Genomic DNA, 24,010 nt, shown 5'->3' with positions numbered 1-24,010 from the left:
TTTTCCTTTAATTCACAGGAGGTATTTCCCATGGAACCTGATCCTCCTCAGCATCTTCGTGAGTAGCCTAGTCAGTGCTGGGACAATTGCTCAGCCCTTTTACAGCACACTTCCCCCCCAATCTGTAAATTCAAAAGGCGAAACGTTTATCGCCCTTCTTTGCCCAAAACCTCACTTATTCTCTTCCTTATTTTTCTACCACAAGATAAACAATAAAATGGTTGCATGGTTATGGAATATGGTAGACTATACAATGTGGTCTTTAAGCCTAGTTGTGAATACTTGCCTTGGAAAGGCTCAAAGAATGATATCCATAAACAGTTGTACACCCTTTTTCCTTCTTAGCCTCCAGTTTTTGCTCCTGCAGTAACTATTTTTTTAAATTATTTCTATAGACTCTGTCCTTGGCCTACTTGACAGGAATGATCTCCAGGTATGTCTCCACACTAGGCACCTGAATAACATGCTGTGTTAATATGCTTAAGCAGGAGAACCTATACCATCTCAGACAAGTGACTGTCTAGCTAGCCTCTTCTTAAAAGTCTCCAGTGATGGAGCGCCCATGATTTCTGGAGGCAAGCTGTTTCATATTTTTCCCTGGCAATTTTTCTGCAATAATTACCTCTAAAAACCAAGCCCTATGTCAAATATATCATTTGATTTGAATGTCTAGACTTTCTAAAACCATTATTTTTCAGTTCCCCAATTGTAGCCCAAATCTGTAGCCAATAATCAGTGGCCTATAATCCGGCAATTTTTCCCAGCAGGATTGCGTTTATCATTTATACTGCATCTCCAACATTAGGGAAAGAGTTAACATTTATTTAACCTAGCTGGCATGTAGTACTATTGATTCACGACATCATGACACAATATTCTGTTTTCAGAACTAAGCCCACCCTCTTCCTCTATTTATCCTAATGTCTTTTCCTAAGTTAGATCAGCATCAAATGAACTGCAGTTGTTTGGCAGGTAGGAAGACAATCTGTTAAAAGAATAAGGGGATGGGACAGAATTGCAGTCAAGCTCAATTTTCTGCTAATGTGGTTAGCACAGAAGCTAGTAAGATGGAAAAAAAACTAATAATAAAGTCCCAAATACTAATTTGTACTTATTTATTAAATTCTCAATAAAAGTCGCCACTGTTTAATATTGGTTAGCCAAAGCTCTAAGATTAACTATATTTCCCCTTAACTGAAAGAGAAAAATACTACAATGGTTATTTTTATTTTTGTTCTTTTAATTTTTCTTATTATTTGAAATCGTACAACATTGTTTTAAAAATTAATTCTGTGTTATTTATATAACTGGCAATGAATAATGATCGAAATCTTACAAGATTACTAAACCTCGTACCATTTTGATGGGAATATGCTCATTTTAAGGTAAAATCTTAAGGACATTGAACAATCTTGAAAAATGGTCCATGTTTTTTGGATGGAGTACTTATGCATTGCCTAAAATCACCCAACAGAGTCCTCAAAATATGGTTGATTGCTAACTTTACAGATTTATTTTTTTATCCTTTTTCTGTAATAATGAAAACCATATTTTTCTGAAAGCTCTAGCTGCTTTTTTGATAACATACTTGTGTAGATGGGCAAAATAAAATAGCCAATGAACCGAACGACTACACTACTGTGTCTATATACACTGCTGTGTATATTCTGCACTATAGTGCTATATTTATAGCTTCACATTGCACATCAGGAAAGGCTATAATGAGTGGAGGTGTTAGCAGAAGGATGGTTCCAATGTTTTACTCCCCTGGAACGTCATCGTTTTGGGGAATCAAGAACAAGCTGATAGCATGCAACTGCTGTACAGTAGCTCTAACTCTGCCCAGAAATGAATAGATTAAAGTGGGGAGAGGGGAAAGGTGCTAGAATAAATTTTTTCCCCCAATCTGTCTCTGGTTTGGGCCTTGTATAATCCGCCTTTTGTTTCTGCTGTAACAATCTCGTGTAGGGCAACATGATGGATTTCCATTGTTCTGTATTTATCAAAGGCCAACCAATAGCATAGGGAGAGCAAATGGACTGTGAGGAGCAGATAAACAAAGCTGTCACTCAAGCATCCTGGACAATAACCACAATGCCTCCCCTACCTACCCAGCAAGCTTTTGCAAAAGAATACAAAAATTGGGACACTCAAAATACTGAGCGTATTTTTCTAGAAGCATATTTTAATTAAGTCGAGGTATAAGAACTTTGGATACAATATATGGATGGAGCAATGGGAAAATACACTTTAAATTAAATTTAAAATGTGTTTCAAAAATTGGAATTTACATTGTTATAACTTAAAAAGAGATTTGTTATAAAATGATACATTGTTGGCATATATGACTGCAGAAAAATTGTCTTAGAATGTTTAAAGGTACTGATAAAAGGCAATATTTGTAGGTTAGGGTTAAACTGAAGAGTCCTTGGTGATCTCTGTGCTTGGTGGGTTTCTAGCAGGTTGTTTCATTAGCAAATTAGGTAACATCTTCATGATGTTAATTGGTTTGGTAATGAAACCTCTACAAGAAAACCACCAAGCTCAGAGAGCATCAAGGACCCTATTGTGTAAAGATACTTCGAATTTATTGTGTGAACAACATGATAGGTCAGTTTATCATGCCTGATGGACTTGTAAAAAAAGCCAAAAGGTATAATGATACAAAGAATGTTCAGGATCAACATTCAACTGAAACCAGAACTTTTCTTGCTGGGATTAATTGGCACTCAATTAGAAAAATATCCCACATATGGTTTTCTATGACCCTGAAGATAGAAATTGGCCATTTGATTTACAAATGGATCCATAGACAAATTTATAAATTTTAAGCAGACTTTCTTACGGTGTCTCTGATGTTGATTACTTGATTCTTCTCAACTATGTCATGTCATTTACTCCATTTGCAGCTACTACAACACCACGTCCGTCCTCCTCTGCTTGGGGATTACAGCTTTGGTTTGCCTTTCTGTCACCATATTTAGCTTCCAGACCAAGGTGCATAAATTTATATCATAGCTCCCTGATTTTACATCTTATATGTAAGGAGAGAAGTTTTTCTTTATTAAAGTTAACAGCCAAGAATGTTTTATGATGAAGTTATTTGGAGTCTTAATAGAAGGAAGTTTTCACTCTAGTGTTTCTCAACCTCAACAACTTTAAGGTGAGTGGACTTCAGTTCTGGGAATTGAAGACCACCCATCTTACAGTTGCCGAGGTTTGAGAAATACTGTAGCTTTCATCATTGAGTAAACTTACATTGTTTTTTTTTGTCATGCAGTAATGGTTGCCTTAAAACGCCAAGTTTCCATGGAATTAGCCTTTGCCTCTCTTCCCTCTCCCCTACCCAAATTCATGCTGCATTGACCGGTACTCTTGACCTGATCTCCACTTATGATTGGTATTGAGGGCTGTGTTGGGGTTTATACAGTAGATAACATAAAAGGAAAAATAGAATAGAATAGAGTAGAGTAGAGTAGAGTAGAGTAGAGTAGAGTAGAGTAGAGTAGAATAGAATAGAATAGAATAGAATAGAATAGAATAGAATAGAATAGAATAGAATAGAATAGAATAGAATAGAATAGAATAGAATAGAATAGAATAGAATAGAATAGAATAGAATATCTTAAGTTCAGAGAACATGTAGTAAGGGCTATAAGGAGTGGTGGTATGTCTCATATGGGTACTAAATGAAGTAGCAAATATTTTGGAAATTTCATTTATTGGGGGCTCACTCAATCTTGTGACTTGAAGATTCATTGGATATCAACTTCATTGGTGGTCTAAGGTGGCAGATTCAATGCATCTGGTAAATATTAAGTTGGGAAAGGCAGATCTGGGCATCACTTAGGCTATCCAGGAGCTAGGGGATTTTCAAATTCATCCATGCATCATTCACTAACGTCCTCTTATTTTCTCCCACAGTATGACTTTACATCTTGCCAGGGGGTGCTCTTTGTGATGCTGATGGTGCTGCTCTTTAGTGGGATCATACTGGCTATTACACTTCCTTTCCATTATGTAAGTTTCTTATTTTTATTAGCCAAATCCATATATGCATCCTACCAAGTGTCATTTTGCCATATCTAGTTGCAGATGAGAGGCAGAACTATCTTTCTATGCTCAGTTTTGCAGTTCAGTTAGAAGCAAAACCCACTATCTTAATTTTTTTTCTCTGCATTTGTGTTCCATTCTGTCTATGTTGTCTTCACTAATCAAACTACAGAAAGATCCTTTGAAATCAAACATGGTTCAGTCTGGTTCATACCTCAGGGGTTGCCACAAAGAAGAGGGAGACAAGCTAGTCTCCAAAGCTCCTGAAGGCAGCACAAGAAGCAATAGATGAAAACTAATCCAGGAAGCAACCTAGAACTAAGAAGAAATTCCTGACGGTTAGAACAATTAATCAGTGGAACAGTTTGCCTCCAGAAGTTGTGAATGCTCCAACACTGCAAGTTTTAAAGAGATTGAAGAACCATTTGTCTGAAATGGTACAGGGTTTACTGCCTGAGCAGGGGGTTGGACTAGAAGACCTCCAAGGTCCCTTCCAACTCTGCTATTCTATTCTATTCTATTCTGTTCTGTTCTGTTCTGTTCTGTTCTGTTCTGTTCTGTTCTGTTCTGTTCTGTTCTATTCTATTCTATTCTATTCTATTCTATTCTATTCTATTCTATTCTATTCTATTCTATTCTATTCTATTCTATTCTATTCTATTCTATTCTATTCTATTCAGTACGTGAACCTCTCTATATATTTGGAAGGGAAATCATTTCCTTTCTCTTTTGTCACTAGCCACTTTAGATTTAATTTATTTTTCTCCTCTATTTTTTTAATGTTTACTTTTATCACAACTGCTGGTGTAAGGCAGAAGGCTTGGGACAGATTGTCAGCCAAAAGGGGAAGTGGCAGTTATCACATGGAGGTGGTAAACAGCTTTGGGATGGCTCATTTAAGAGAGGAAGGTAAAGATGAGTTTAAAAAAAAACCCTAGCAGCCATCTTCTGCTAACCTTTTGTTCTACTGCTTGTGGAATCTGTTCTGGAAGCTGCTAATTGCCTAATATCTAATTGCCATGTTCTCACCCTCTTTTCTATATATTCTCACTCAGTAACAGAACAATAGAATAAAACAGAGTTGGAAGGGACCTTGGAGGTCTTCTAGTCAAACCCCCCTGCTCCAGCAGGAAACCCTATATCAATTCAGACAAATGGTTGTCCAATCTCCAGCTTCTGGAGGCAAGTCGTTCCACTGTTTAAATGTTCTGACTGCAACTTCCTCCTAACCTAAGCCTTACCTCAATTTGTTTTGCCAGGACAATTACCTGTGTTTCAGGCCTTTGCTATCGTTTTCGCAGCAGCAAGTTTTGTCACTGGGTTGTGTTTAGTTTTGAACTGCTCACAGGGCAAATATTTATTGTGAGACGGAAAGAAATGGGTAGAGTGGAGGCAGGGAGGAAGGTTAGAATCTCTCCATCCCAACCACAGAGTTTTCATTCTACCATTAGTTATCACAGGAGCCTTGAAGATATTGAGAAATATTGATGGAAAAAGGGAGCGGACTATGACTTTGTGCTAGCCTATGTCCCTTTGATAGGCGTGCTTTGTTTGCTTGATTTTCGGCTGGGCTGGGTTTCCCATTAGCTTTGTTGGTTGGGATCATTTGTCATCGCTAATGGCTTCCCACTGGAAACCATTTTGAACTTCCTTTCACATTCTTCCGTTGTTATCATTCCACAGTAGCAGAAGACGTCATTCGCAGTGGGAGGATTTTCTAATGCCCACTATTATCTAAAATAAATAAATAAATCCCCCATAGGCTCCTGACAGGGTGTGGGAGAAAAGAGTTTACAGTATCTTATTGCTGGGATTGTAGAGTTCTGGGAGAAACAACTTATTATTCTTCTCCCTATAGATGTCCATTTAAATAATAATAATACTGATGGATTGGAAATAGCATTTAGCAATTCCTTTCACCAGAGCCAAGCCATTGAGTGTGATCAGCTTTTCTTTTCATTTGGTATAATTAAAACAGAGACTTAGTAGGGAAAAGTGCTGCACCTCAGAGGAAGCAGCAGACAAGTTGGGGGTTAGGAATAGTTTTAGCCTAGTCCTCAGAGTATCTGATCCCTCTGATCTTGGACCTCTGTATGTCTTAGTTTGCCCTCATGTCTAAAACTAATAGGTAAGGCAAACAAAAATTGTCCAGATAAAAACACATTGTTTTGTTTTCCGGGCATGTTGAAGATGGCAGTTGTCAAACGAAAGACCCCTCCCCACAATACGATTTTTTTTTTACAAAAACGCACGTGTGTGTAAAGAGTTGCATTTCATGGTCCGTCTTCCCCAAATGGCTTTCAGCATGTTCTTGGGTTAAAAGACTTTCCCATCACCTTTCCTGATCACAACTGTAACTTTGGGCAAGTCTGCAGATTAGAGCAGATCATGATCTGAAGCTAGTTCCAATCGATCACAAGATGATGAATTGTATGCTTCAATGCATTCAAGAATGGAGGTTGAGAAACAGACAGGATGCAAGTCAACTAGCTTGACCCAGAGAAAGTTGTCCTCTTCCTTAATGTGATTTCTACTTGAAGACAAGGTAGCAAGTCCCATTTTGATTTGGTCTTTGACTTTAAATAAATCTTGCTACAAATATTCTTTATGTGAAGGAGCTTAACTCCTGTGATTCCCCCGTTTACAATTGTTGTTAACCAATGTAACAAACTGACAGAAGTTTCACCGTGTGATCTTTTTACTATCCCTATAGAAAACAACAAAAGGTTTCCACAACACACACACACACACACGCACACACACAAACCAACAAACACACACACACACACGGATTTGAACATGGTAGTTCTAAAAAGCGATAACTATTCAAAATCTGATTGAGGGGAATGTATGCTTCCGTCATCCACACGAGGCCCGATAATGTACAAATGAGATGTTATCAGCTATGTAAAAATGTATAACATTCCAGTCATACATTCATCTTAAATATTAACAGAAGCAAAAATGGGAAAAAATATTGCTTACATGTTTGAATTAATCAGGCCCAAAGTAAATTTAAGGGTGCTTTTTAATTAGTCTGACTATATGAGAAGCTCCTTAATTACACATATGTGCTCACAGAAAGATATATAGGGACAGAAATAGTAGAGACTAGATACTGAAAGATGTAGCCTTAGAGTAGCTTGAATGAGAAGGCCACCAACTGGAATTTTGCAGGCACACAAATCCATAATGAGGTCCCAATTTCCTGCAAGAGGCAGTATAACTGAATGACTAGAAAGATAAATGTCCCATCAAGGCCTCAAACCCCTGTTAACTTCAGAATATCCAGTGCAGGATGAACTACAGCATCCTGTAGTTGTGCTGGTAAAGGACAGCTTTGCAACTATTTCAAGAAGAAGCCTCCAGGGCCACAAACGAAGGACTCCTATCTTAGGGAGCACCTTAGGGGTAGTTAGAATCTGCTGCCCTATATTTTCCACCCACAAGGTTATCTATCATTATGCTCATTTGGTTCTTTTCCTTCTTTGAGAAACATTTCTATTTTGGATACAAACAGTTTTGCGAATCAACTAAACCAGGGGTAGGCAACCTTGGCTCTTTTATGACTCATGGACTTCCACTCCCAGAATTCCTGAGCCAGCATGGCTCAGCATGGAAACCTCTCCTTTTCCCCTCAGCCTGGCTGGCTCAGGAATTCTGGGAGTGGAAGTCCACAGGTCATAAAAGAGCCAGGGTTGCCTACCCCTGAACTAAACCTTCCTTCCTTCTTTCAGCAGACGTTTGGATGTTTCTGTCTTCGTATAGGTTATATAAATTCTGTCTTATTAGCTCTCTCTCTCTCTCTCTGTAGGTACCATGGCTCCAGGCCATTTATGCTGTTTTGGGTGCAATTGTATTTACCATGGTAAGTCAGCATTGCTTGTCTTGCCTAGGTTCAAGTAGAGTCTTTTCAGTGGATAGGGGTCGTATGTAATTTTGCAGAGGGGGTGGGGAGGGCCAGTAAAGGCTGAAAGTGGGCTTGGTGATGATCAGTGCTTTTTTTGTAAAAGAAAAAGGTGCCGGAACTCACATATGTCATACAACCCGCCTTGCCTACCCTACAAGGTTCCATCCAAAAAAGTTGCCGGAATTCCGTTCTGAGCGTTCTATGAGATAAAAAGCCCTGGTGATGATACAAAGTGGATGGAATTACATCATCCACATAGACCAGGAGGTTCTGTTTTGGGTGGGTTGCCAAGTAATTTTTTTTAAACACCGTGAAGCCTATTTTAATGTACATGTTACCTCTTCAAAGTGATGGGAAATTAATCTGGTGATGCTTTCAGAGAGGCTCTGACAGCTTGAAAAATGTGGCTTAGGGACCTTCTCTATCCCTAGAGCTTAAGGTTTATGGAGATTCTCAGTCATCCAGGTCATGATTGTCCCAAAGGTGCTTTTTCAAAAGGCAACTGGCCTTTCTTTCTTTTTCTCCTTGAAGATGTTTCTCTTCTGATCCAAGAAGCTTCTTCAGTTCTTCAGTCCTTTAAGTCAGCAACTTAAACAAAGCAAGTCCAATTGCCTTTTGAAAAAAAAAAGCACCTTTGGGACGTAAGGCTGAAAGCTGCCCCAGTTTGGGTTAAAGTAGTGAGATCTGTATGCCCCTTTTATGATATTACAATCAACTTATAGAATTTAGGTAAAATATTTACCTCATGGACAAGCATCGTTCCTTAACCGCCTTCAAATGGAAGATGAAGTCCTTGGACAATGCCGTTCTTCAGTTTAAGAATCTAAAGCAGAGTAAAAGATCTAGAAACATGCAGACCAAGGAAAGCTAAAACAATATGGGCTACAATGTGCCATAGACATAAGGGGACTATGGAAAGTATACGGTGTCAGTGGTCAGTTTCCAGCAAGTTGATCCCAAAATATGAATCTGTGGATGGAAAGTATGTTCAGCCTGATTTTTCTCCCCATAAAAAGTCAATCTCCTCTCCTAGTCATGTTTTATTGTTTGGATTTCTGCACCAATGCAAAACAACCAGAACTGTGAACTATTGTCCAGTGGATAAATGAATGAATGAATGAATGAGTGGTCTCAATAAAGCCATCAACTTTTTAAAGGCACATTCTAGAAGCTTGTAGGCCACATACTTGTATTAAAAGGATGGAAAACAAGTACATTCAAAGGAGAAGGCTGGCTGTATAGACTTTTCCCTTTTCTGGGCTCTGCCGTGCAGAGAGATGCGACATAGGCAAAGAACAAAGAAAAAGGCAGTGGGGTAGTGAAAATGTTGTAGGCTGGTCTCACGTCAGATCCTTATTCATGTACCATTTAAGGACAGATTGAGTCCTCTGGTCAGCAGTGTTTTCAGCTCCACAGTTGGCAGCCCTGTTTCTTCATTCAGTAATCCATCTGGTGGGAATGAACCTCGTTATTTGAGATATATGCCCTCTGTGTGCTTGAACATTTCTCTCTTTTTGTCAGGGTTCCCGGAAAACCTTTCTGTGGATTTCTCTGCAAACTTCTCTGAGCTAGCAAAAGGTTTTTTTTTTTCCCGCTGCAACCCTCCCTCGGTTTCCATTTATCTTTGAATATGGTTCTTACGTAAATACTCAATGAAAGGAGAGATATACACATATGAACTAAATGGGCCGGTGCCTTAGGCCAACAAGGTTATCCGGCCTATTCCTGTAATCTTGTTAACAATACTGGAATAAACCAGCTTACCACTTCCAATTTCAAACAAAGAAAGGCTGTTATTCTTGCCTTCTGATCATGTCACCTTTGCACCTTTGATAACCCAGGATTGCTCATGGCACTGAATCAGAAATATGAATGGTGAGGTCCTGCCAACTTTCTTTAATGAGGCTTTTAGGAAACAGTCACAAAGCAAAGGAAATGGGGTGAATAATAATAATAATAATAATAATAATAATAATAATAATAATAATAATAATAATAATAACAACAACAACAACAACAACAACAACAACAACAACAACAAACCCAGTGAGGCACTACCTTGACATGGTTATGGGGCTTGTGTGCTCTGAGGAAGATGAGAGGTATGCCAGAGGTTCAACCATACTGGAAAGGTCTTATCAGTGGAGTTAGACAAAGGGTGTCTTTCCATTAAAAAATATGATGAGATGTAAATTTCAGAAAGCCATACTGGCTTGGATGTCGCCCGAGTTAACAAGGTCCATGGTAGATGTTGAAGTTCCTGGATAGCTGGTGAAAAATAGGCTACAGGGCTTAGGACTGTTGCCTGAGCAACCAGGGCCAGCAGCTGCAGAACAACTGGAAGAAAAGGTGTTTACAAATATACAGTGATTGAAAACAAAGAAATAATGATATGTTATTACAAGAAGAAGATATTAGAAATGAATGCACCACTTCTGGAAGGAACAACATCCAGAATCACAAATAACAGAACAATTTACAATATGAAATAAAGTACTGTATTCACAGAAGTAGAATTAGAAGAATTGCAAAGGTTTACCCAGGGCAAAGAAATCAAACCCTTGCCAGAAGTAACTAAGAATGTAGAGGCAAATCAGGTGGAGTTGGCAGTAGAGGAATCCAGCAAAGATATATGTACAATTGTTTTCATTTGGAAACCAAACACCTCTGCCTCAGGAAGAACAAAGCCCTCTAACTAAAGAAATAAAAGAATTGAAACAAAAAATAACTGAGCATCTAGAACAGCACAAAAAGTCAGAAAAAGGCTGCCTGCCTTGAAGCGTGTTCCAAAGAAACAGCCAGCACAAGCATTAAAAGATGCAAATACTGCAATATCAAGTATAAGCACCAACTCGCTTCAAGAAACAAACCAACTAATGTAGAGCACAGCTGCAGTTATAACTGAATACCTGGGATGCAAAATCAAGAAGAAGAAAAAAAAACCAAAATGCACCACCAAAATGGAAGATTAGACTGGAAAATAAGATCAGCAAATTGAGATCAGATGCAAGCAAGCTAGAACAGATGAAAAAAAAAAGAAGCTGAAGAACAAGAAGACCAAAGAATACCTAATCAAGAAATACCATTTAGAAAGAAAAAAGATCAAGGAAGCACTGGAAATAAAGCAGCAAATAACAGCTATAGTCAAGAAGATCAGCAGATACGAAGCTCGAATTGCAAATTATAGGCAGAACCTCCTATTTCAATCCAATCACAAATGTTTCTACCAATCCATCAATGGAGAAACTGCAGTGAATCAGTCAGTACCTGACAAGGAAGAAACAGTGCAGTTCTGGGTGCAGATATGGGATAATCCAAAGAAATACAACAAGGATGCAGCTTGGTTAAAAGAGTCGGCTGCGAATAAAAAAGAAGTTGAAATGAAAGAACTAGCAATAACAGCCGAAATGGTAGAGAAAAGAGCAAGGAAGATCAAGAATTAGTCAGCTTAAGGTAAAGATGAATTGCATGGTTTTTGCTTGAAATATCTAACTGGTCTATACCCACTCATTGCCAAGCAGTTCAACAATATACTACAAGAGGATGAAATTGAAGAGTAGGTAACAACTGAGAAAACCTACCTGATAATGAAAGTGTTGTGACTCAGGGCCAGCCTGTGGGCCCGGCAGCCGGCTCAGATGTATCGGATGACTCAGATGAGGGGGAGGAGGAGTGTGTGGGAGACGAACCGGCTGATGATGGCTTGCAGGCTTGGCAGAGCTCCCAGCCGGGGCCCTCTTCTCAGCTGCGTGAGCCCGATAGTGCGGAGGATGATGACCCACAGCTGGCCCTGTTCAAGGACGCCCGACGCAGGAGGCAGTCGAGCAGGACCAAGCAGAGAAAGGCTGCGGGTCTCCTCGGGAGGAGGCAGAGGGAGGCCACGCCCTGAACTCTAAATAAAAGGAGTGTTTGGGGAAGGGCTGGTTGCTGAAAGCAACCCTTCCGTTTGAGGATTCAAGTTCCAGTGTTTTTGTTTCTTGTTCTGTTATTTGACTAATAAATCTTGGCGGACGCTTTTCAGCCTTGGACGCTCTCCAGTCTCTACTGTTTGAATAGGGGTTTGCCTTATTACAAGGCCGGTAGTTGGCTGGTTCAGAACAGTTTGCTTTCAGCCTCCCACCCCTTATTACTACGATGGAGCAGCTTCGTGCCGAGAATGCTCAGCTCACCCAGCAACTCACTTTGTTGGCAGCTCAGGTGGCTCAACTGCAAGCTCAGGTACATGCTGCACCCCCACCCAGGAGGAAATGTCAGATAGCTATGCCGGATAAATTTGCTGGCAATCCAGAACTGTTTCCTGCCTTCCTGGGACAATGTCAGCTCTTTATCAGCTTGAGAGCAGCTGATTTCCCCACTGACCGAGATAAGGTGGGATTCGTGTTGAGCCTTCTGTCGGGGGATGCAGCTCGTTGGGGCACGCCTCTGCTGGCACAGCCTAGCCCTTTGTTGGATAACTTTGGGGGGTTTTGTGACCATATGCGCCTCATGTACGAGGACCCAATTAAGGCGCAGACCGCCACCCGACGCCTGAAAGCTCTGAGGCAGGGTCAGCGCCCCCTACAGGCCTACATCAGCGATTTCCAGCTGCTTAGCCAGGATTCCGCCTGGAATGAGGCTGCGCTCGTGGATGCCTTCCAGGATGGCTTGTCGGAGGAGATGTTGGATGAGCTGGCCCGCGTGGACATTCCCTCAGACCTGAATGGGCTGATCCATCTTTGTCTGCGGATCGATGCCCGGCTGCAGCAGCGAAAGAGTCACCGTGCCACCCCACAGACCCCTGCCGCTCCTGTTGAGCGTGAGCCCCCAGTCCAGAGGGAGGAGCCAATGGAGCTGGGTGCCGCCAGGTCCCGTCTGTCGGTGACGGAAATGGACAGACGACGATCGGGGGGGTTGTGTTTTTACTGTGGGGACCCTGGACATTTGGCTGCTTCTTGCCCGAAGAAGCGTCAGCGGGTGTCAGTGACCAAGCCTGCCCCGAGAAAGTCCCCTACTTTGCTGTCGGGAAACGGCCCGAGCCCGATCTAGACGGTGTGATAGATCGGGCGACTCACAACGACCACGCCGAGCGACGCCGTTCCGACGGTGCCTGTGAACCTCCACGGCATTTGATTTTGGAGGCACGTCTGATCCTTCCTGGCAAGCCAGAGGGGATTCCGGTCCATGCCTTAATTGACTCTGGGGCTACCACTAACTTTATGGACTCGGCCTTTGTGGCCAAATGGGCTGTTCCCCAGTGTCCGGTGGATCCGCCCATGCTAGTGGAGACCATCGATGGTCGAGTGCTCCTGTCCGGGCCTATTACGGCCGCCACGCAACCCGTGTGTATGGCCATCAGTTCCCATGTGGAGGCCATCCAGTTCTACATCACTTCGGATCTGCACTTCCCCGTGGTCTTGGGACTGGCGTGGCTCCGGGCGCATGATCCACAGATCTATTGGTCTCAGAACTTGGTCACCTTCCCAAGTTTGCAGTGCGTGGACCACACCCGCCATATCTGTGCCGGCCAGGTGGAGGGTTCCTCAGGGGTTTCCTTGCCTCCCGAACTGTCCGACTTTGCTGACGTGTTCAGCGAGTCAGAGGCGGACCAATTACCCCCGCACAGGCCCTACGACTGCTCCATTGATCTAGTCCCTGATGCGCCTCTCCCAGTGGGGCGTTTGTACTCCATGTCGGAGCCCGAGTTGGCTGCATTGCGGGACTTCCTGACTAAGAATTTGGCTCGTGGTTTCATCCGGCCCTCGTCCTCGCCAGTGTCTGCGCCCGTGCTCTTTGTCAAAAAGAAGTCGGGCGAGCTACGGCTTTGCTGTGACTACCGGAAACTCAACGCCATCACGGTGCGTAACCGCTACCCGCTGCCCCTCATCCCCGAGCTCTTGGACCGACTCCGGGAGGCTAAGATCTTCACGAAACTGGACCTGCGTGGAGCTTACAACCTCGTCAGGGTTCGGCCGGGTGATGAGTGGAAGACGGCGTTTGGTACTCGCTATGGACATTTCGAGTACACGGTGATGCCGTTTGGCCTGACCAACGCCCCCGCTGTGTTTCAGCATTTTATGAACGACATCTTTCGGGATCTGTTGGACCAGTTTGTCGTGATTTACCTGGACGACATCCTGATTTACTCCCCGTCGCGTGAGGCGCACCATCAGCATCTCCGTCAGGTCCTGCAGCGCCTCCGGAAACATCGGCTGTTTGCCAAGTTGGAGAAGTGCCAGTTCTACCAGGTGACCATCGATTTCCTGGGTCACCGCATTTCTCCTGAGGGCATCGCCATGGAACCGAGTAAAGTTGAGTCGTTGCAGAGTTGGCAACCCCCGCGTCGCGTGAAGGATGTTCAGCGACTTCTTGGATTTGCCAACTACTATCGAACATTCATCCCTGGCTTTGCTGCCTTGACAGCCCCCCTCACCCGGCTCCTGCAGAAGAAGACTCGGTTCCAGTGGAACGCCCCCGAACAACAGGCGTTCCAAGCTTTGAAGGACGCCTTCATGAAGGAGCCCATCTTGAAGCATCCTGACCCGCAACGGCTGTTTGTCGTGGAGGCGGACGCCTCCGACATTGCCATTGGGGCCGTGTTACTCCAGGCAGCGACGCCCAACGGTACCCTTTTCCCTTGCGCGTATCACTCTCGGAAATTGAACCCCTCGGAGCGCAACTATACCATCTGGGAGAAGGAGCTGCTGGCCATCAAGGCGGCGTTCGAGGCTTGGAGGCATCATCTGGAGGGGGCGCGGCATCAAATCGAGGTCCGGACGGACCACAAGAATCTGGAAAGCCTGCAGACCGCTCGGAATTTGAACCAACGCCAGATCCGGTGGTCCCTCTTCTTTGCGAGGTTTGACTTCCGGGTGCGGTACATACCAAGCGGGCACAACCAGAGAGCGGATGCTCTGTCCAGGAAGCCCGAGTACACCCGAGCGGAAGACAAGCTTCCTCCCAGGACCGTGATCCCCGTCGAGTCTTTTGCTGCGGTGCGGGAGCCGGTTGATATACGGGCTCGGATCCGGGAGGCGCAGCAGCAGGAGGCGTGGGTGGCTCAGCGGAAGGAAGAGGTGGGGCCAGATTCGCCTTGGTCGGTCACGGATGGACTCCTGTATTATCGTGACCGGCTCTATGTTCCAGGAGGGCCACTCAGGGGACTCGTCCTCAGCCAGTGTCATGATAACCCGGCTGCGGGGCATTTTGGCCTGTTCAAGACTCTGAACCTGGTCTCCCGTACCTTCTGGTGGCCCCGAGTCCGACACGACGTCCAGTCTTATGTCACCTCCTGCATCCCATGCAGGCAGGCCAAGTCAGCGACAGGGGCCCCGCCCGGTTTACTGCAGCCGTTGCCAACACCCAAGAGACCCTGGGGGGCTGTGTCCATGGACTTTCTGACGGATCTACCCCCATCCTCCGGCTTCACGACAGTGTTTGTGGTGGTGGACATGCTGACCAAGATGGCGCACTTCATCCCCTGTCGCGGCTTACCGTCAGCTCGCGCCACTAGTCGCATGTTCATCCAACAGGTGTTCCGGCTGCACGGCCTTCCCGATAGAGTCGTCTCCGATAGGGGGGCCCAGTTTACAGCCCGCTTCTGGCAGGAGTTGATGCGGGCGTTGGACATTAAGGTTTGCCTCTCGTCCGCGCATCATCCTCAGACCGACGGGGGTACCGAGAAGGTCATCGGCATCTTAGAGCAGTATCTGCGCTGCTACGTTAACCTGCAGCAGGACAATTGGGTGGACTATTTGGCCATAGCCGAGTTTGCCTTTAACAACTCGCAGCACACCTCCACGCAGATGACACCGTTCTTGGCCAACGTGGGTTATCACCCCCGGTTTTTCCCCCTTTCTCCCGTGGACTCACCGGAGCCGGCAGCGAACGAATTCATGGCGGAGTTACAGGCGATCCATCGGTTGGTGCGACGGCAGCTGGAGAAGGCCAAGGCCGACTACAAGAGGTTCGCCGATCGGTCGAGAAGGGATACGCCTCCACTATCGGTGGGGGATCGGGTCTGGCTGTCCACCAGGAACCTACCATCCACTCGGCCGGCGAGGAAGCTGGACCACCGTTACCTTGGACCGTTCCCAGTCGAGGCCGTCATCAACCCGGTCGCCTATCGTTTAACTCTGCCACGTTCCCTGCGCGTGCACCCCGTCTTCCATCGGTCCTTGTTGGTCCCCGAACAACCGGCTTGTCCACTTCGCCAAGCGGAACCTCCCCCATCAGGACCTCGCGATGGCGGCAGCACCCCCGAGTACGAGGTCGCCAGCATCAGGGATTCCCGCTGGCTGAAAGGTCGCTTCCAGTACCTGATCGAGTGGAAAGGGTACGGGCCGGAGGACTTCACATGGGAAGACGCGACCGCCGTTCATGCCCCTGCGTTGGTGACTGCTTTTCACGAACAGTTCCCATCCCGACCGCATCCGGATCGGCAGACCCGGGGGAAGGGCCCTGCGGTGCGGGATAGTGTTGTGACTCAGGGCCAGCCTGTGGGCCCGGCAGCCGGCTCAGATGTATCGGATGACTCAGATGAGGGGGAGGAGGAGTGTGTGGGAGACGAACCGGCTGATGATGGCTTGCAGGCTTGGCAGAGCTCCCAGCCGGGGCCCTCTTCTCAGCTGCGTGAGCCCGATAGTGCGGAGGATGATGACCCACAGCTGGCCCTGTTCAAGGACGCCCGACGCAGGAGGCAGTCGAGCAGGACCAAGCAGAGAAAGGCTGCGGGTCTCCTCGGGAGGAGGCAGAGGGAGGCCACGCCCTGAACTCTAAATAAAAGGAGTGTTTGGGGAAGGGCTGGTTGCTGAAAGCAACCCTTCCGTTTGAGGATTCAAGTTCCAGTGTTTTTGTTTCTTGTTCTGTTATTTGACTAATAAATCTTGGCGGACGCTTTTCAGCCTTGGACGCTCTCCAGTCTCTACTGTTTGAATAGGGGTTTGCCTTATTACAAGGCCGGTAGTTGGCTGGTTCAGAATAGAAAGATCCATCAAAAGGGGCAGCACCAGGGAATTACAGGCCAATTGCCTGTTTACCAACAACTTTCAAATTGCTAACTGGTGTGGTAGCTGATGCAGTACAACATCTAATTGAAAACAATTGACAAAATGATCTTGGGAAACTGCAAGAGAAGGAAGACCAACCTGAACGTAGCTTGGATTGACTACAAAAAGGCATTTGACTCTCTGCCACATGTGTCGGGCCTCGGCAGCCCGACACACGAGGGGGAGCCCCTCCACCCCCCCGGCACACCCGGCTTCCCTCCCACCGACCCCACCTGGTTCCTGCATGGTCCGGAGAGTCCAGAGGCCCGCAACGCTCCCCTCGTCGCCTCCGGACGCGCCGCGGCTGCTTCCAGCGCCCGGCGGCGCGTCATCACGCGGCTCCCCGGCGTGGAAGGCTCCGAGACCCGAGCCTCCTCTTCTGGCGCTTCCGGATGCGCCGCAGCTGCAGCCCTCGCCTGGCGACGCGACTACGCGCGGCTCCCCGGCTCGGCCGGCTCCGGGGCCCGCGTCGCCTCTTCTGGTGCTTCCAGACGCGCCGCGGCTGCCGGCCTCGCCCTGCGGCGCGTCTGCGCGCGGCACTCCGACTCGGACGGCTCCGGGACCTGCGCCGCGGCTTCTGCTCCCTCGGAATGCGCCGCGGCTGCTGTGCTCGGTCGGCGGCAAGTGTGAGCAACGGACCCCGGCCTGCAGCCTGCCCGGTGGAGGCCTGAGCCGGCTCGATGTCTCTGCGGCCTGGGAGGACTCCGACGCCATGCCTGCGCGGGACTGTGTGGCAACGCCGATAGGGGATGGGTCCCTCCCCCCTATGGTGTCCGGGTGGCTGGGTGACAGGGGGCTTCGGGGGTGGGTGCGGCAGGGAGTGGGTGAGGGTAAAGGGCACGGTGGTGGCGACACGTTGGGGGGGCCTTACCTGCCTGAGCGACGGGCGAAAGGCCTTGTAGGGGAGGGGTGGAGAAGTTATAGGGAATGGGAGGGCGGAGGCATGTTTGGGTGGAGTTTGGGTGGGGTTTTTGGATGTGTATATAGCAGCGTTGGGTGCAGATAGCAGCCAACGCTGGCTTTGTTTCTCGTTGCGGCTATTGCTCTGAAGAATAAAGTGCTTCTAGACTGCAGCAGAAGTCTCTCGTTCCTGTGTTCGGCACCTACCCTGCTTGTTGCAGGACGAGTTTTGACAGAAAGCCAGCGTTACCTCTAGCATTGCGGCCCTACTGCCTCTCAGCTGTGTTCCGTTCGTGCGCCATGGCGGAGGGTGTGCAAGGGGCCGCGTTGGAATCTGCTTCGGAGGAGGCTGGTGTGGCTGGGGCGGAGGTGACAACCCCTGTGGAGAGGGACGTGGAGGACGTCCAACCTGTTGTGAGGCCCAAAGTGCGGGACGCGCAGCCAACAGACCCTGCGGTGGAGTCCCAGGGCGTCAGTAGCCAAACCCAGGGGGGGGAGTGGTGGCTGAGCTCGATCCTGGGGCGCACGGGGCCCGAGCAAGGACGAACGGCCCGGCCCGGTGGGGCTCCACTGGGTTGGAGGGAGCGTCGGCTTACCGACGATGATGGCGAGGAATACAGCTATTCAACTGCACCCGGGAGCCAAACTATGGATGTGCTGCGCGAAAGGTTCGGAGAAGTTGGGGCACGTGACGGCGGTTCCTGGGGAGCCATGGCTCCTGAAGAAGACATTGGACAGTGGTCTCTGGGGGGGGCACCCAGTCAGACAGCAACGTCCCGTTTCCGCCTGGCTAGCCCAAAGTTCAAGGTGCCTGGGGAGGGAGGCGTTCGGGGCCCACCCACACGGGCACAAGGGGGGCGGGAAGCGTGGCCAACGCCTGACCGGGGCCCTGGACGTCCCGCACCCAGGTCGGTGGGGGTGTCCCAGGCTCAGACCCGTCCACCTGTTGGGCATTGGGGACCGGGCGTGGTGTGGGGACCCCCACCGCTCACCACAACCTATGATGGGCATCCCGACCGCCTGGCCATGTTCTTAGGGCAGGTGATTAACCATCTGGACGGGTACGCCCATACCTATTCATCACAGTGGGCGATGGTGGTGGCGGTCACCGCGTGCCTTCAGGGTGAGGCTGCAACCTGGGCAGCGGACCTCTACAGTGACCACGCCCGCGAGCTCGGGGACGTGGGGCTGTTTTTGGAAGCCCTACGCGTTCGCTTCGAGGATGTATCCCGCTTACATCGCGCGGAAGCCGAAGTGTTAGCCATCAGGCAGCGAGGACGGCCGGCAGAGGAGTACGTGCTTGAGTTCCGCAGGGTTGCGGGCAGGTTACGCTCGTGGCCCGAGCGCTTGCTGGTGCACCACTTCCGGGCCGGTCTTGATGGGGCTCTCCGGCGGGCATGTGTGGTGCGGGGGGTTCCTGCACGGCTTCAGGACTGGTTCCGGGTGGCGGTGGAGCTAGACATTGGGTTGCAGGATACCCGGGGCAGACCAGTAGTGGCTCCTGGAGCCTGGAGGACCCCGGAGGGCCCGAAGACAGAGAGCCGGAAGCCCATGGCGGCGGCGACACAACCCGGCCCCCCACCGGCGCCCCGTCCAACAATCCGCTGCTTTCGCTGCGACCAACCGGGCCATCGGGCGGTGGACTGCCCGTTACCTCCGCCGCGACCGGGGCCCAACCCTCCGGAGGCGCGGGTCCCGACCCCCAGAAGAGCTGCAGACCGCTCCAGAACAGCGTACCAGGCGGCCGACAAGACACCCCGAACATCGACACCGATACGTCCAGTGGGCCCGGCGGATGGACGAACGGACACGTCCGACGGTTCTGAGGATCCCGAGTACGAGGAGGACCCGATGGTAAGCGCTCCGGTGTGTCCTTTCGTGCTGCCCGTGGTGTTGATAAGTCCACGAACGGGTGAGAGAAGGGAGTGTAAGGCTCTGATTGATACAGGCAGCACACGCTGCCTAATTAGCCTGGTGATGGCAAGGGAGGCTGGTATTCCCCTTCAGCGGCTCCCCAAACCTAACCGCTTTCAGCAGGTAGACGGGTCTCTCTTGGGTGGAGCACCTATTACGCATGTAACGGCACCGGTGAGGATGGAATTGGGTACACACTGGGAGACTCTCCGGTTTGTCGTGGTGCCGTCTATGACGGAGGCAGTCATCCTGGGGCTTACGTGGTTGGACAGGTGGGGCCCCACGGTTTGGTGGGAGGGGGGATGCCGACACCTCCGCCTCGGGACAGGGCCCCAGCCCCCTGAAAAGCATTCCTTCCTGGGTCCGGAGGGGATTGGTGGGCCAGAGGGGGCCGCAGGGGTGGGTACCGGGCTTGAGACACAGGTACCACGGGAGTACAGCGATCTCGCAGATGTCTTTGATGAGAAGGAGTGTGACGCCTTGCCACCCCACCGCCCCACGGACTGCGCTATTGAACTGGAGCCAGGGGCAAAATTGCCGAAACCCCGCATGTACGCAATGGCACCCCGGGAGATGCAGGAGCTCCGTCAATACATAGACAAGAACCTGCGGAGGGGGTTCATCCAGCCCGCTCGGTCTAGGATGGCAACATGACTGGATAATCAAGTGCCTAGAAATAACAGGAGGCAATAGAAATATCAGGAAGTTTGTGCAAAGATCGATGGCACAATGGAAGACACAGTTGCAGGTCAATGGTGGGAGCCTGGGAGAGGTTACTATCAAGAGAGGAATATTTCAAGGAGATCCACTATCACCACTGCAATTTGTAATTGCACTGTTTCCTCTGTCAACAATACTGAATAACTCAGGCCATGGCTATCAAACATCAAAAACATCTGCCAGACTATCCCATCTCCTTTACATGGATGATCTGAAGCTGTATAGAGAAACTCCATCTGAAATGTAATCGTTACTCAACATAGTCCGTATACAGTATATAACCAAGATATTGCAATGGACAGTATTGACAGTATTAAGCACACTGAAGTCAAGGAAAAGATTAGAGGTGAATACATCAAGAGAGTGAAGAAGATCTTAAAGTCCGAACTCAATAGAGGAAATACCATAAAGGCAATCAACACCTGGGCAATTCCAGTCATTAGATATACAGCTGGAATAGTGGACTGGACCCAAGCATAACTAAAAGCAATGGATAGGAAGACCAGAAAAATAATGACAATGAATCATGCCCTTCATCCATGCAGTGACATTGACAGACTCTACCTACCATGGCAAATAGGTGGATGTGGAATGTTGCAAGTACATCAGGTGGTTGAAGAAGAAAAAATGACTTTGGAAGAATATCTGAAGGACAATGATGAAGATGCACTAAAGTTAGTATATTAGGAAGGCTTACTGACTACTGGAGAAACCAAACTGGCCTACAAGAAAAACCAAATGAAGAACAGAATGGAGGTATGGGAAGACAAAGCACTACATGGCCAGTACATTAAAAAAAATCTGGGAAAGCAGATAATGACAAGATGTGTCAATGGTTAAGAGCAGGAAGGTTGAAGAAAGAGACTGAGGGACTAATTCTGGCTGCACAAGACCAAGCCTTTAGGATAAATGCATACAAAGTCAAAATTGAGAAGACAGCAACAGACAGTAAGTGCCGTCTGTGCAAAGAAGCTGAAGAAACAGTGGACTACCTGGTAAGCTGCTGCAAGAAGATTGCACAGACTGACTACAAGCAGTGGCATGACAAAGTAGCAACAATGGTGCATTGGAAGATCTACAAGAAATATCATTTGCCTGCAAGCAAGAACTGGTGGGACCTTAAAATAGAGAAAGCTATAGAAAATGAAAAAGTTAAATTGGTCTGGGACTTTAGAATTCAAACAGACAGGCACCTGCCACATAACACCCCAGACTTAACAATTGTCAATAAGAAAGACAAAAAAGTTTGGCTAGTGGACGTGGCAGTGCCTGGAGACAGCAGAATAGAAGAAAAAGTGCTGGAGAAGATAACAAAATATAAAGACCTATGATAGAAGTAGAATGATTATGGCAAAGGCAAGCAAGGGTAGTACCAATAGTAATAGGTGCCTTGGGTGCAATACCAAAACAACTGGAACACCACTTGGACACCACTGGCATTGACAAATTTGCCATCAGTCAATTGCAAAAGGCAGCTTTACTGGGAACAGCTTCCATCCTGCAACGATATTTGTAATACTAGAAAACATCCACATCTGTCTATCCCAAGTCCTTGGTAAGGACTCAATAGATAGACAGAAATGCCAAATCCAGTCTGAACATCTGGCTGACTGTGCGAATAATAATAATAATAATAATAATAATAATAATAATAATAATAATAATAATAATAATAATAATAATAATAATAATAACAACAACAACAACAACAACAACAACAACAACAACAACAATAATAATAGAAAATTAGCTTGAGGCTCCCCCGGGTTAGTATTGGAATGATGCTAAAATACAGTTTGGATTTACGACTACCTCATATATCAACTGGGATGAAGCAGCAACAAGGGAGAAACAGCATAAAAAATTGCCAGGCCATGTTTTTGCAGCAGTTTGGTATTGTGGTTAAGGCACCAGGTTGGAAAATGGGAGACTGGGAATTCTAGTCCCACCTTCTAATCCTACTTAGGCACAAAAATGACTTTGGGCCAGTCCCTCTCTCGGCTCTAGCAGGCAGGTAAAGGCAAACCACTCCTAAAATCTTGCCAAAAAACCTCAGGGATGCGGCCTGGCAGTTGCCAGGAGTCAAAGCTGACTTAAAGGGACCAAAACTAAAAAAAAAAAAGGAGGGCTCAGTGGGAAAAGCAGATGTCTGAAATTTAAATCATCTAAGTTTGATATGCTTAATACCACTTCATTTGTAGTTGTCGGACTAGAAGTGCCGTTTCATGAATCTTATATGGATGTGACAGTAATGTGAAAAATGTAGCCCGCAGATTCATTTCTAGTTTGAATTTTAATCTAGCCCAGATGAATGCTCTTCAGCCACCTTTATGCCACTTCTGCAAATTACTGGGGGGGAAAAAGAGACTTTCATACCTTCTACCTCATAAGCTTATTGTAAGGAAAAGTAGAAGAACAGAAGAAGTCCCCAGGTGGGACCCCAAAAAAAGGTTGGGATCTAAATCTAGTGAATAGCCTACCCATTTTTTTAAAAAAAAAATGATATTTAAATTCTGTCCTGCCAATAAATATGCATCAAGCATAGTGTATGGTTTAGTTTTGATTTAGGATACTGTGTGAACCTAGCCCCTATGGCTTGTTTGACAAACCACAGTAAAACTAAGCCTAGCTCAACAAGGGTAGGAAGAGCAGGACCCATCTATCGGTTCCTTTTTCATGTTCTCGCTCTGTCACTGAATGCACTGGAATTCCAGCTGGCCTGGGGCTGGAGAAAATCCTCACTTTATAATCCAGTCCAAGGGAACTTCCATAGCAAAGAGCAGAACTGGGTAGGAGATGCTGAATAGTCATGTATGTGAATCTAGCTGCGCTTCCAAGAGGTATCTGGGATCATCCATGCCTAGGGCTATAGGCTTTGCACACATTTTTTTTCCATACAATCTGCCAGCTCTTTTCTTCTTAATTAAATTGTGGGATTTGGGGGTACAGACTGGGGAACCAACAACCTTACCCTTTTCTCTATCCAACACCTTGGACACCAAAAGATTACATTTTAATCACTGTCTGTGTTTGCTCCTTAGTTCCTGGCCTTTGATACCCAGCTCCTGATGGGGAACCGTTCTTATGCCATGAGTCCAGAGGAATACGTCTTTGGAGCCCTCAACATATACCTGGACATCATCTACATATTTTCTTTTCTCCTGCAGATCTTTGGAAGCAGTCGAGACTGAGCTTGGCTGAGCCTCTAGAGCCTGTGTCTGATAAAACAGAAATATATTTAGAGTGAGAGAAAGAGAGAGATTTATAATAACACAACAAGCAAGAAAGGAGAGAGGAAAGAGAAGTAATCTCTCTGCCCTTTAGCAAGCTTCATTGCGTCAAGTGAGCATTTGCTCACCCACTGGTCTATTTCAGCTCCCTCTGCAGCCTGTGTGTATGTATGTGTGTGCATGCGTGCATGCGTACACGTATGTGTATATTTATATACACATGCTCTTAGGGTAAGCTGGTATATATGCTAGGTTTTCCC

General features: G+C 47.0%; 1 protein-coding gene across 2 annotated transcripts in view; it reads left to right on the top strand.

The window, feature by feature from the left end:
• The window catches only part of FAIM2 (Fas apoptotic inhibitory molecule 2), a 149,651-nt gene extending 125,929 nt beyond the window's left edge, over positions 1 to 23,722 (top strand). For both annotated transcript variants that reach the window (XM_081316614.1, XM_081316615.1), the window contains 6 exons: positions 19 to 58; positions 396 to 433; positions 2,910 to 2,997; positions 3,925 to 4,020; positions 7,868 to 7,921; positions 23,562 to 23,722. In XM_081316614.1, coding sequence (XP_081172740.1) covers positions 19 to 58; positions 396 to 433; positions 2,910 to 2,997; positions 3,925 to 4,020; positions 7,868 to 7,921; positions 23,562 to 23,711 — 466 coding nt within the window. In that variant the 3' untranslated portion in view covers positions 23,712 to 23,722. The remainder of the gene's footprint in view (positions 1 to 18; positions 59 to 395; positions 434 to 2,909; positions 2,998 to 3,924; positions 4,021 to 7,867; positions 7,922 to 23,561) is intronic.
• The last annotated feature ends 288 nt before the right edge of the window (positions 23,723 to 24,010 follow it).

Source organism: Vipera berus (assembly GCF_964194415.1).
Source record: "Vipera berus genome assembly, chromosome: 2".
NCBI classification, from domain to species: domain Eukaryota; kingdom Metazoa; phylum Chordata; class Lepidosauria; order Squamata; family Viperidae; genus Vipera; species Vipera berus.
This window is presented reverse-complemented; position numbering and strand designations above follow the sequence as displayed.